The following is a 14960-nucleotide window of genomic DNA, read 5'->3' as shown; positions in this document are numbered from 1 at the left end:
ACGAAATGTACAAAGACGTTTACGAAACGCAGGAAGAATGTCCTGACGAAAATGAGGAAGAAAGGTATACTCTTTTTTTGTGTACTTCATCTAAACTAGACATTGTAAATATGTTTTTCTATATACTCATTTTCATAAATTTATCTGCATTTCTTGCATGGTTCGTTATCTTAATATTTTTTTGTTACAGAATTGTAGCTTGATAATCCGTTCAGCGGTAAAACTTAGTTACTTAATTTGTCTTAACTTGTAGTATACATATTTTTCAATACTTAAGCCTTCATCTTTATTCGATTCCTTTGTTACATATGTTCAAACCAATTGTTTCATTGTATTTTCATACTTAGCTTAATCAGTCAGCAATTTAACAGGTCAGAAACGCAATCGGTAGGTTCAGAATGTGACAAGGGCAGTTGTGCCGATTCAGATAACGACAGTGCTGGAGAGACTCATTGTCAATCTGACGAAGACATATGTGGAGAGAACAACTTTTACGATGAAAAAATCAATGAAATTTTAGGGCAGAGGTTAGATTTAAATTTTTTGTTTATCAATTTTGATTGCCAATACTTTTTCAAATGTGACGATACAGTGCTGTTTTAAAACTCGTTATGATTATAACTATTTGAATAGATTTGTATGCGGTAAGCCGTTTTTTTGCTTACAATTTGCGTTTTCAATGTTTTTTTTGCAAATGCTTTAACATTCAGTATAATTTATTCTTATTTAAATACTTTTGAAACGAAAAACGAAAACAATGTAAATGATTTAAAGTAACCTTTCACGTTGTTTACTTACACAGATGGCCGGTTAGATCTATTGTAGAACAGTATGAAAGTTTCAACGAGGATTTTGAAAGCAACTGTAAGATCAATAAGTATGGAGAAATGGAAGAAGACTATGACCTGGAGAGCGATTGGGAAGTCAAAAACAACGAAAGTAGCGACGCAACATGCGAAACCGAACGACAACCGAACGAAACCGAACGGTATTGTTACTTTTATATACCTCTGAGATCCACTTTGTTGTTTTAGGAACTTTTTCTTTTTAAATACAGCCATTTCATGGCAACATACTTGTACCATTTGTAAGCACGAAACCTAGATCTATATCAACTGAATTAAAGAAAAATACGATTTGTTTTGATGCACAAGTTTTACACAATCAGATACCGTTTTATGTGTATTTATGCTTGTCTTGATGAACTTTTGTTTATTTTTAAACTTCCCAGAGAGCCAATCACTTCATTTAATGATGAAGACTGTGACTCGAATCAAGATTCGAACGATGAGTTTGAGAGTTCCCGCGAAAATTTGCAAGAGTATGAAAGCACTAGCAATGAAAAAGACGATTGCAGCGATCTTGAACCTTATTGCAGCAAAATGGAAGATAACTGCAGCAATCTTGAATCTGATTGCAGCAACCTTGAATCTGATTGCAGCAATATGGAAGACAATTGCAGCAACCTTGAACCTGATTGCAGCAATATGGAAGATAACTGCAACAATCTTGAATCTGATTGCAGCAACCTTGAACCTCATTGCAGCAATACGGAAGACAATTGCAGCAATAATGAACCTGATTGCAGCAATATGGAAGACAATTGCAGCAATCTTGAATCTGATTGCAGCAAATCCGAAGATGAATGCAGCAACTTAGAATCTGATTGCAGCAATCTGCAATCAGAAGATGAAGACGAACTTTATTGCAGCCGGTTGGAAAAGATTGACTTGAATGAGTTTGACGAAGAAGATTGGATCTTCAACGATGAAGACTTTCAAAAGAGGTAGTTTTAAAATGTCCCTTTTATTTTTCAAATTACCTATTGAAATCAACAAGCGCTTTTTTAGTATCAGTATTTGAGGTTTAAGGTCTGAACTTTTTCCCATTGAAAACTGGCAATAAATAGAATAGTTTATTTAAATTTTATTATTATTAGAAATAGCTATCGAAATTTACAAAAGTTACTTTTTGTTTTAGTAGTTTTTAAACTGCTTTTTGAATTAAAACTGAGATGACTTTTTAAGCCTCAGGACAAGCAAAATATCTACATTCGTTAATTAAAAAAGATATGCTAAAACTTTCTAAACCAACTTTCAGGTACAGAGTCAGTTCAAGCAGCGAGTCGGAAAAAAAATGCAACAAAAAACCAAACAACAACGAAGCGTGTGTTGAGAAGAAGGAAGACAGCTCGCCGGAGAGCAGCCGGGACAGGGCGAGCAAAGCGGACAACGAGCACGTGAAGAGCTTCAGGCAGCACAAGATGCAGGCTGAGAGGCACAAGAGGCTGAGGCAGGCGAAAGAAAAGAGGCTCAGAAAAAGGTTGGAGTTTTCAAACTTATGAAATAAATTATTTAATACTTATTGAACTTTGCTGTTTAAAGGTCGGTGAAACCGATAGCAAATAAAGAAGCCAACAACTGTGAAGATACGAACATTGAATCAAAAGACGGCAGTGGAAATGTGGAGAATAATCAATTTAAATCAGATTTAAGCGAGTCAGAATGTTATGGCAGCCAAGAAAGAGTTAACGAAGTAGACAGTGAGAAGTTAAGAAGTTTTAAACAATATAAAAAGAACGCTGAAAGACATAAAAACGCTGAAAAGAACGCTGAAAGACATAAAAACGCTGAAAAGAACGCTGTAAGACATAAAAACAATAGATACAGGCTGTCTATAAAAGATGGAAGACTCAGAAAAAAGTTAGTGTTTTTAGTATAGTAATAGTTGTCATTGAAAATTTTTTCAAACTTACTGAATTTTACTGTTTAAAGGTCGATAAGATCAATAGTAGAGGAAGAACCCAGCAAGTGTGAAGATACGAACATAAAATCAAAAGACGACTGTGAAAATGTGGATAATAATCAATTAAAATCAGATGCTAAACGGCTAGAATTAAGTGGGTCAGAAGATTACAGTAGTCATGAAAGAGAAGTAAAAAGTGACCAATTAAGAAGTTTTAAACACCACAAAGTGAACGCTGAAAGAAACAAAAGAGCTAAAAGTAGATCGTCTGTAAAAAATAAAAGGCTCAAAAAAAGGTTGATAAAGATTGTAATATTTTTAGGTCAATCCTGTTTAAAATTTGTTCAATTTTAAAATGCTGAATTTCGTTTAAAATCGATTACCATACATATAAATCAAACAACATAAAATGAAACATACTAATGGTGAACTGTTAGTAGAAGTTTAACCATTTTAACGGTATATTACTACTTAAATTATGGTAGTGTTAAGATATTATAGTTTGTTGAACGATAAAAAACGCTCAAAATGTTTGGTCCTAGGACCTGGTGCACGAAGAACCTTTCGGTTACCGAGTCGTACACCACGGATACTTTAAATGTCTTGTCAAAGACTAATTAATAGTTACTGTTGTTTCGTTTAAGTACTACGTATGATATATTAAATTATTTTGTTAAAAGAATCTGTATAGTAAATGATAAGCATTTTATTAACTCAACGTGACATAAAGTTTGATCAAGGCTTTATAACTCACATATAAACAAGTTAATAAAACTTGACAGAGTATTTAGTTTTGTCATATATAAAACTTAAACTTTTTCTACTTTATCCGTTGAAATTGTACGACTACAATGCAATAATTTTCAAACACAAAAATCAAAACCTTGCTGAAATGAACCATAACTAGCAATTCTGATTTAACAGCACCGATCAACCAGAAACCAGTGAAAACGAATCACAAGATAATTACAAAGAAGTAGGTAGTAATAACCAGGAAAAAATTAACAAATACGATAAGATCATTGAAGATTACTTGGATACAAAAAAGTTGCCGTCCAAAAACGACAAACAATCATTGTCAAAGTTGATTTTTTTTTGTTTTATTTTTATTGTCTTAAAAACAGTTACCAAATATTTTTTTCTACAAGAAGGGTATAAAATTAAAAATAAACGTTTATATAGTTCTATTTACTTCGATAGAAAAAGTGTTAGCGAGTACTTCAGAAGAAAAAAATATTACAGTGCATATTTACGGTTATAATTATAACATATGCGATTACCATGTAAAAAAAAGGTGTACAACGTTATTAATTTTATTTTTTTTACAGTAAGCAAAACAAACTTATGTTAGAAAAAAGCTCAGAACGAAAGAGTTTTAAAGAATTAAACAAGGACTTTATTGAAAGACTAAACAAAATTTCATCACAGAAACTTGATATCGAAGATGATGATATATTAAAAAGGTGTAAAAGAAAATATTTTAATTATTTTATCTACGTTGCTTCGCATTAGCTTAACTTCAATTGAATTAGAATAAACATAACAAAATAAGTCAATAGAAATTTAACTTGGGTTAATTAGTTAATTAGACTTGGGTAAATTAGGGTGTCTACTAGCATAAAGCCTTACAGCTTGTTAAGAAACAAACTTATAAAAGTATTTAAAGCTCATGTTATTTTTTATGATACAGCAATATGCCGAAACCATCGGACAGCTTGGAAACTTTTGATAAGAGCTACACGCAACAGAAGAACTATTCAGCAGAGAACTATGATGAGTCGAGAGAACTGATCAAGCAGTTCATAAAAAACAACTTAGACGAAAACAGCAAGGAAATTAGTGAAAAGCAAAGTGAAAGGAATACTGCAGAAGAAAGTTTACCAAATAGGTACGTTTTCTAAATGAATTAAACACTTACCCAGATAAATTTTATAAGCTGTATTGATTTTACAGCAATGATATGAAGCTGAAAATAGTCAAGGAAAAAGTCTGCGACAAAGAAAAGTTCAAAATAAAATGTTTTGAAAACTCTGAACACAATATCAACAATCTTGATGAAAATGAAGCAAGCGACTCTGTGAATGATGACGATGTTTACAAGTACGACAACAGCGAGTTACAAGAATACACCCAGCAAATTTCTGATGGGAAAAAGTCAGCTTTTGTTTTTTTTTTTTTCCTACAGAAAGTTATTCATAACAGTATAAAACTTAAATTTTCAACACTTTTATAAAAATGTTTCATTTACTTACAGTATCTCTTGCTAAAAACATAAGTTTCCTAGAAAACTTTTCAATATTTTTTGCTTTTTATACTAAATCATCTCATTTTTCAGTAACATTAATTCCTTTTTATTCTTAACATATTTAGTAAACTAACACCATTATTGAAACTTATAAAAACTCAACAAAAATATTTATTAACAGAAAATCAACGAGAATTCACATCACAAATGAGTCGCATCCTCCGAGCGACCAGTGTTCGATTATGTAATAAAAATTAAAACGAGTTTTTGTGTGCATGATTTATTTGCTACTATAAAAATTTTCAAACATGTGATATGCAAACTAATTGTACCACTCTGTTATTACTAACAAAACAATATATAAGTTTTAAATATTTTAACTGTTAACTTGTTATCAATATTATATAAGTAAGTGTATTTTAAAATAAAAAAATTAAACATATAGTCTGTTAATTTATTAACAGTGTTATCTAATTAAGTGTTAGAATGCTCGAATTAAAATATTTAAACATCTAGTCTGTTAATTTTTTGCAATATTCTATTAAATCAAACGGTTTATTCTCAATAAAAAATCATTTCTATAGTTTTCATCAGTGTTGTATCAGAGTTACAATGATAAAGAAACTAATTTCAGATTTTAATTTTTTTTAATAAAGTCAAAGATAGTCAATACTGTTATATCGAGCCTAGATTTTTAATGTAGAGTTTATAAAAAGTTCACACCGTTTGTTGATAACAGAAAAAATTTTACAGTCGTTTTTTTAAGTAAATGTGTTTTTAGAGTCAACTGAGGTTAGTAATATTGGAAAGTACGTCGGTCATTCGGCAGAATACTAACACTTACTATACAATATTTTAAGTTATAATACTTTTCTAGCTCATGTTAAGAATTGCTAAACAGTATGTAGAAAAAAACTTTTTGAAACATTAGTTTAAACTTGTTTAATTAATAAGTTAAAATAAAATCCGCAACCTTTTAATACCTGACTAACTACTTTACTAACTATTAAATATTTTGACAGTATTTAATAAATAAACACAACTTATTTATAAATTAAGTTTTCAATTATACTGTAGTAACAAATTATTGTTTTTTTTTAAACTGTTTTATTACAACAAGACCACAAATAACTTGAAACTCAAAAAGGTGTTCTTTTTTACTTTTTGATACTAACTAAATAAAACTAATTATCGCTAAAGATATTTTTGTTGAAACATAAACAGTTTACTTTATACAGATTTAAACAAATAAGTTAATTTTTTTTGGGAATAAAAAGCATTTTCCTAACCTTATGATCTAATAAGATAAAACTGAGTGAATAGCCTAGTTAAAAGTTTTTCAAAAAGATTCGAATAATTTTGAGTTAGAAAGTTGTAGTAATAAAACATAGTTATTTTTTCGTTTCTGGTTTAAATACCACGGTATTATATTTAATTTGACTACTTTTTCACTGCGAGACGTATTTTTTTATGTTCAACAACACACAGTACTTATACAGTCAAGTTTATCAAAAAGTTATTAAAACTTTAATCGATGTACATAATATCTTTAAATCTTCAGTTGTTTTTGTTTGATTTAAAAAAGAAAATAACTGCTTTATAGATTAAGTTCTAATATTGTTGCGTCAATGTTTAAAATAATGTATCACCGATTCACCGTATTAACTTTTAAAGAAAGAATGCTAGCTAGTAGAACTTTTATCAGGGTGGCTAATAACTTTTTTGTAAATTTCTTTTTAGGTTTTCTAAATTTCGTCCAGATTGAAAGAAAAAAAATTTGTTTCATTTTTAGTATAGAATAAAACTTAGGGTAACAAAAACTTTCTTAAATACTATAACATAATGGAAAATATACTGTAAAGCTGCTTTAAGTGTTTTTTTAATGGAAAAACTTTTAAATGATACAGTTTATTTTTGACTTTAGGATAGATTTTTTGTACCTTATCGTAATTTCGTTACTTAACACGTAAAAATAGTTTGAAATTCTAGGTTCTTTAAGTTTTTTAGCGATTTTTCTTCAAAATTCCAGGTTTTTGTTTTTAATTTCTCATTTTCCAGGTTTTTTTATCTAAATTGTCAAGTTCTAGGTTTTTCCAGGATCGGTGGTTTTTTGGCAACCCTGTTTTATGAAACTAACTTTATACCAATTAAAAAAATCTACATATTTAACGCTTTAGAAATTCTTAAACTACTTGATGAACAAAAAACAAAATGTTTTAGTATCTTAAATAAGTCATTGGTTTACTTATTATACTCATAATCAGATAAAACTTTTTTTGAAACAAGTTTATTATAAACACAATTAGTAAAACGACTGTGTGAAGACAAAATAATAAATTTGCTTTAAAAATATAAAAAGCTAAATATCAAAACTGTAATGGTCAGCGAACAAAAATGTTGGCAAAAAAGTTCAAATATTTTTAGTAGAAAGGCAGCAAAATATGTTCATATATAAAGAAGTACCTAGGCAGTTTGGAAGTGTAGAAATTTGTTCACAATTAGAAAAAAAAATTGTAAAATTTGATGTACTATCTTTTAACGTGTGAAGAAATTAGAACAAAACTTAAATTTTATGCTTTTCAACTTTTCAAAATATTCAAAAAAAAAAAAGAGGTATTCAAGAAAAAAAGTGTAATTCTACTGCTACAAGATAAAACTTTTGTTCGGGCAGAAGTAATATTTAGTACGAAGTTTTATAATATTTAGTTGAAACTGAAAAAGAAATCTTAAAACTGTACTCATTAATAGAACGAAAGCTTTATAACAGTGTTTAATAAAAACTAGTGTAACTTTTGAAAAACGAACTTAAATAAAGGAAGCTTTAAGTTTTAAAGATACTTGAATTAAAGTTTCAAAACAAAAAAACAAATTCTAAAAAAAATTAAACTTGATTTGTTTTCAAAAATTGTGAAAATAAAAGTTCAGTCGAAATAAAAACGGTCCTAAAAAGTTAAAACTTTGGAACAAAATTCAAATGTTAGTAAAACTTTAAAAAGCATCTAAAATACTCAAAGCTAAAATATAAGTTCGAAAACATTATATAAAAAGTGTCTAAAAACCTGGTACATTAAAATCAACTCCTTCAAATTTTAAGTTAAAAGAAAAAAAAAAACGGTCTCTAAATTTTTGAACACAATGTTTTAAACATAAGTCATTGTTTTGAAACATTTAAAACTAAATTATAAGTTTAAAAAAAAAGCCTTAAAACTTGGTACATAGAAAAAAAATCACTTTAAAACTGAAACTTAAAACCAACAAAAACAATATTTTCAAGAGATCAACACTCAATGGAGCCTGAGTTGCTTTTTCAAGCCCCTGCTCATGACGCCACTCAGCGGAATGTCGTGAAACTCGAACATGGACAAAATGTGGCGCAGAAAATCCACCGCCTGCCAGCTCCGCATGAATGCGTTTGCATTGTATATCGAGTCAGGTTGCTGTAATAATAAATATAAATAAATAAAATAGATTAAATTAAACAATTTTTAATGTCGTGTTTGAATGAAATATATTTACAGTTAGTTGTCTTGATATTGCTTTTTTAAATTGAATCATTTTAATTTGTTTTAATACAGTTTCTAAATTCTACAACTGTTTATATATAAGTGGATATCGAGACACGCTTATATTTAAAATAGTTTTGATATACTTTTTATATATCAAGCAAACAAAAAAAAATCTAAAAACCAAGTACACAACTAAAAAAAAACTCTTAGTAATATACTTTTTGTCTAGTTTAAAATACAGTGATCTTTTTAAAAGTAGTCTAGATTTACTAATGAATTTTGTTATAAGTATTGCAAATGCATTTCATTGTTTAAGAAATTAATCAAATGCATTTCAACACAGTATTTCTTCTTATTAATATTGCCGGTACAAACAGATTCAATTGTTTGGTTACTATAAACTGAAGAGGCTGACCACAGTAGGTTTAAACCAAATATCCGAATTATTAGATAATAGCTATTCATTTAAAACTTTATTTCGGCACGTACAACTACTACAAAAGCCTCTCTAGGTTAATTATGTTTTTTTATAAATTTTAGTTTTTGACAACACTTACTGTATTTTTTAGATGGGTGCACGACAATTTAAACTCTTAATTTTTTTTAAGGGCCAAACAACAAAAAGTAAACTATACTCGAGAAAAATAAAAAATACATGTTTAGGTATAGCTAATACCTACAGACAATTTTTTTCTTAATAATTTTTTTAGAAACATTTTTTGAGACATGGCTAATATTAGTTTTAAAATATAGTAGTCTTTAGTAGTTTAAAAATTCTTTTTAAGTAACTATTTTCAGTAAATTTTTGCTTTCATAAACTTATTAATTAGATCTACAACCAATTTTTCTGTTTCTTTCAAATATATATTACTTTTTGAGATATGGTCCCAAAAGCATTTTTTTGAAACTAGTAATTATATGATAATAAAATATTACTACTATTAACATTGAAACACTAAAACTTAAATCATAAAAGTTATCAAAACTATTTTAAATAGATCAACAATGAGGTAATAACTTTTATAAAAATACAAACTCATATTTACATTAAAACAAAGTAAATTGTTTACAGTATATCAAAAGAAAAACAGATATTTAAAATGTAGCCTTTACTACATGCCTTTGATAATTTAAAACTCATTTAACAATAAAATTGACTACACAAATATTTACAAGGTTTGATTACAAAACTGTATGTAAATATAAACATTATATATTTTTTGATTACAGCACTAAACTATTTTTTTTTTAATTCTTCAGTTAAGCATTTTTTTTAGTATTACTAAACGATATAAATTTTTTTAAATTACACTCTAAACCTACTTTTATTTTACAAACAATTACCTTATAAAATAAACACTTGATCTACAAAACTTACAAGTAAACAAAAGAAAACATTATATTTAGTTTTGTTAAGAGTTATCAGCCAAAAAATTACACGAAGTTTTAAACATACATCACGAATAAAACATTTGATTTAATTTGAATATATTTTTAGGTATACTTTGATACTACTGATGTATAGATACTCAGTTTAAAAAACTACTAGCCTTAAAATATAAACACAATCTAATTTTTCTGAAAGTCCTTTTTAAAAACAGATGCTATGTTTAATAAAGCACCGAATTTTTTTAAAAATAAGTTTTATACAGATAATGGTCTAAAACAGAGTTTGCCAATGAGGTACAAAATCATAGTAAGGAATTTTTAGCTTGTTCTTAATATATTAATAACTTAAATTACATACCAAAAAATGAAAGAAATTTACAATAATCACATATTTATTCTTACCAATATTAGACTTTTACTGACTATTGGTTTTCATTAAAATATCATATTTACACTAAACATACAGCAATAAAATTAACTTATTTTAGTAAACAAATAATCATACCTGATAAATGAATAATCAAAATTCTAATAAATTGACAATATAGTTACATGGTTGTCTCTACCAGTTTGCTAATAAAAACATTTTATCAATATATACAACAATGAAATATTTTAGCCAATAAATATTTAATTACTACCTTATAAATAAATATAATATAATAAATACCTTAAAACTTAAAAACAACCTAGTTTTCCTGAAATTCCGTTTTTAAAACATATGCTATGTTTAAATAAAACTTGTTTCAAACTAAATTTAAAACTTTTTAAAAACAATAAACAACTAATCAAACTTGTGCGAACAAAATACAAGTCAACAAATAGGACATTAAAACTAATTTAACAACAACTTTTACAAATTATTACCAATCAAATCGTACCTTTGCGATCAGGGACATGGCGGGCAGCCAGTTGCAGATGGAGTGCTCGTGCAAGCAAACGGTCAGCAGCAGCCTCATCATCTCGTCCTTGCCGATGTGGGGCTTGCTCGATCCGATCACGTGGTAAACCTCCATGAGCCTCTGCAGCGACTCGCGCTCCTTCATTATGCTGTGAGTTGCGTGAAATTGTGGGTAAAGTTTAAATGAAAATTGGAATGAACTCTAGTAGTGGTCTACCGAATCCGAATCTTATTTAGAAATTGGGATTCAGCCGGATCCGAGTCTTATTTAGAAATTAGGATTTGGCCAAATCCGAATATTGGATTCGGTAGATCACTAAAAATTTAGCATTTAACTTTATTTTCAAAAATTTAACTCTACCTACTATATTTGAATACGATACGCACGAGTAATTTGTTACTGCTAAAAATACACATGTTTAAGCTGAAGCTGATTTTTTGTGCCAAAATGTTAAAAAAGCCTATCAAACACACCATGAAAGTATTTTACAGGTTCTTCTCAAGGGTTAATAAAGCTTATTTTGAAAGTTTTAAACAAACAACAGCTTAGCTGCATCAATCATTTACAATATGCGGGGAAAACAATAACGCCGTTTAATTAACAAACATCATCGCAAACAAAACTAAATACTAATCTTTAATGGAATGCATGGCAAAGTCAACATAACACAAACGCAATTCAGTGAATGTTTCTAATCATTTAGTAAACAGTTGTTTAACTAACAACCAGATTAAAATAAACGTTTCAAATTATCAACCTAGATATTTACAATTTTTAATTAGTTATTTTACTAACCTCGCCTCCGATCTTTTACACCAGACGGAATCATCCTCTCCAGATAAAAATCCTTCAACTCTTGAGCTTCCGTTCAGCATGCTTGCCTTCTTACCTGATCATATAATGTTTTATGATACTCTATAAATTTTTAGGAAACTGGATATATTGAAAACCATATTCTAACTTACAAAATTAATGCATTAAATTAAATTGTTATTGTTTTTAGTTTTCTAATAAAAAATAAACTTTAAGTAAAACAATATTTTATTTTTTCCTGATTTAAATTTTAACAATACTCTGTTTTCTTACCTGATTATTATTTTAATGTTTTATGATACTTTATCATTTTTCGAAAGCTTGGCAACAGTCATTGCCACAGTTGATAAAAAAAGCAATGTATTAAATTAAGTTACGTAAAATCAATTTTGTATTATTAAATGTGCTTTATTTTTGCTTTCTAATAAAAAACATACTTTAAGAAAAAATATTTTAAAGTTTTTACAGACCTTTTAAGTTTTTTACAGACTCAAACAAAACAAAAAGATAGAATAAAATGTCTTAAAAACTAAATAACATTTTAAATACAAAGACAAAAAGAGTTAATAATTCAAACAGACCACTGTTAACTTCTGAGATGTAGTCGATAGAATCGTCTTTTATTTTGGCTAACTGATCCCAACTAAATAGTTTTCTTTTCCTGTATGTTATCATGACAATTTAAGAAAACACTGTTTTAATTGCTGAATGTTTATTTTATTAGACAGGTATTCCTGTTTTTATTAATACTTTAAAATTTAAGTCTATAGTTATTTGTTTTCTACCAAAACCAATTTAAAACTACAAGAAGAAGTCTTTACTCGTGAATAAAGTTGGCACAAAATTTATCATAGTGAAGTTTAAATATTGCTATAAAAAATTTAGCTTAAAGTAAGTTTTCAAAGTAACGACTACCAGATACTAAACAATCGCTTTAATTTATGTGTAAAATTGTAACTATTAAAACTTTAAACTAACAAAATAGAAGCCTTAATAATATCCTATATACAAACTATTAAACAAAAACGTTAACTACCCATCGCTTTCTAATATTAAGTAAAAAATAAAACATAAGCGATTAAATTCTAATTCGAATGAAACCTTAAAAACACCCAACACAAAAATCGTTCAACAAAAACAATAATCTTTTTTTGCGAGTATAAAACATGTTGGAAACTCACTTTCTAAACTTTTTTAACATTAAGTAAATAATAAACTGTAATAATTTGATACTCACACGAACGAAGCCTTGCTCTTCCTGATGCCGTGGTTGAAGGCCACCATCAGCGCCGACACCAACCCTCCTGCTAACAGCTTCGTGTAGTTGTACGATGACGAGTTCACGTTCGGCTGGTGCTGCTTCAGGTAGGTGATCAGGTTGTTCACTGACCTGTGGAAACAACAAGAACTTTCAAAGTATGTGTAAAACGTTATAATGTGTTTTTATAAAAACAATATTACATTGACATATGTTTCTGTGTGTTAAACTAGTCAACACACTTCAACTGAGCTCTGAGAAAATAAATACTGTAAGGTAAGAATAGAAGCTAAAGTAGGTACTCACATGTGTTCATTAAAAATAAAAATAATTGCTATAGGTATAGATGAAATACTTATTGTTAAATCCGATTGTTATGAAACTATAGAATATTGGTAATTATTCAGTCTAAATTAAATAAACTTTTGTTGAGTTATAGTATGTTTTATGCATATTTCTTAATTAGTTTTTAGGTCATTTAAAAAAGCCAGATTAAATAATGAGGCTTTAAGCACATCCTAAAAATAAAAATCAGTGTTTTACCGATCATCAAGTAAGCATTATTAGGTTTTTTTTACAGATCTGAAAATAAGTTGCTGATCTGTTTTACATATAAAACTATTTAATTCGTATTTAAAATTTAAATTTCTGAATTTGTGTTAACATATAAAGTTACTGACTTATCTAAAATACTGTTTAGTCATCTAATATTTGGCTAAAAAAATAACAAGTACGTTTTATAACCTAAAAAATAAGTTATAAAGCTAATCATTGATCGAATAAAAACTTCATAAAGTTTTTAATTAACCTAAAAACAAATTGCCAAACTGTTTATAGATCGAAAATAGTTTTTTATATCATCCAAATATTTAACAATTTAAATTAACACTTATATAACCATATGGTGCTTACTAACAGATAAGTGAGTATTTTTTTAAACTTATCTATGTATTATACACCTAACAGATATATAGGAAAACAACTCTTCAGTAGTATGATTATCAATAGACTTTTAGTAGTATGATTAAAACTTTGATAATTTTTTTGTTCGATATAATGACAACTACATTTGGTTCTTGTTTTCAAAACTAAAACCGTAGCTATAAAGTTGCACTAATTAAAAAAACATAAAAAAATATATATTTCAATGTTTATAAGCATAAAGTCCTTTAGCTTTAGAAACTAAAAAACGAAAAATAAACACTTATAAAAAGTTATAAGTCTGCTAAAAAAACAATATATACAAAAACTAGCAATCTACAGATAAATGAGTTATGTTGTAACATTTTACATTTAAACATGCAAATTTCTCACTTCAGATCTACTCTAATTGGCTGCAGGAATATAAGCACGTCTAAATATTTATAAAATGTGCAAATTTATTTTTGTGAAAATCAAAAACCTAAATCTTAATTTAAGCCAAATCAAAGCTATTATAAGATTAAATGTTTTTTTATAAAATAATTTTATAATGAACTCAAAAAAAAAGTTATTATTTGATAAAAAAAATTCAATTCATCGTACTACTATTTAACCAATTATAAAAATAAAAACTATTTGTATATCTAAAAAGTACATTAAATAACTTAAAAAAAAAAACCAATCTACACACCGACTAATGCATGCAAGTTGGTTCATTATGACTTCATACCTGCCGATGGTCTCGTGAATCTGCGGTATTGTTACGTCATCGCATGACGCAATCTGGTGGTTTCTGTTGGCAACCAGCAACCTCTCGAGGCTTCCGTCGTCGGAAGACCTGCCTAGCGACCGTTGGCATGGAAACTTGTAAGCCTGAAACGGGCGTATAAACATTTATTTAATTAATGCTGTTTTTTCTGTAACATTGTTTCACTATTCTGTTAAACAGAAAAGATACTCAATCAGTTAGTAAAATAATAAATAAGCCAAAGTATATATAAAAAGATATTTATTTTCACTCTTATTTGAGTATTAACTTAACATTAGTAATATACCGTTATGCATACATATAAAACTTAATGCTTATTTTAGAAAATTATTAAAATTAAAAAAAGCGTAAAGATTATAACACAGCAAACATTAAAAATTTTTCAAAGTTTACTATTGTCAATTAAACACAA

At 27.8% G+C, this 14960-nt stretch overlaps 1 protein-coding gene across 1 annotated transcript in view; it reads right to left on the bottom strand.

The window, feature by feature from the left end:
- Window positions 1-7919: 7919 nt before the first annotated feature.
- Window positions 7920-14960, bottom strand: part of LOC145833840 (DENN domain-containing protein 5B-like) — a 33119-nt gene continuing 26078 nt past the window's right edge. The window contains exons 24-29 of the mRNA XM_082941047.1: window positions 14510-14652; window positions 12838-12990; window positions 12182-12261; window positions 11583-11676; window positions 10767-10935; window positions 7920-8427 (exon numbers count right to left, since the gene is read on the bottom strand). Coding sequence (XP_082797173.1) covers window positions 8275-8427; window positions 10767-10935; window positions 11583-11676; window positions 12182-12261; window positions 12838-12990; window positions 14510-14652 — 792 coding nt within the window. The 3' untranslated portion in view covers window positions 7920-8274. The remainder of the gene's footprint in view (window positions 8428-10766; window positions 10936-11582; window positions 11677-12181; window positions 12262-12837; window positions 12991-14509; window positions 14653-14960) is intronic.

The sequence above is a fragment of the Thalia democratica genome, chromosome 4 (genome assembly GCF_965202585.1).
Source record: "Thalia democratica chromosome 4, ktThaDemo2.hap1.1, whole genome shotgun sequence".
Taxonomy (NCBI): Eukaryota; Metazoa; Chordata; class Thaliacea; order Salpida; family Salpidae; genus Thalia; species Thalia democratica.
Note: the sequence above shows the minus strand (reverse complement) of the source record. Positions and strands in the feature narration are given on the sequence as shown.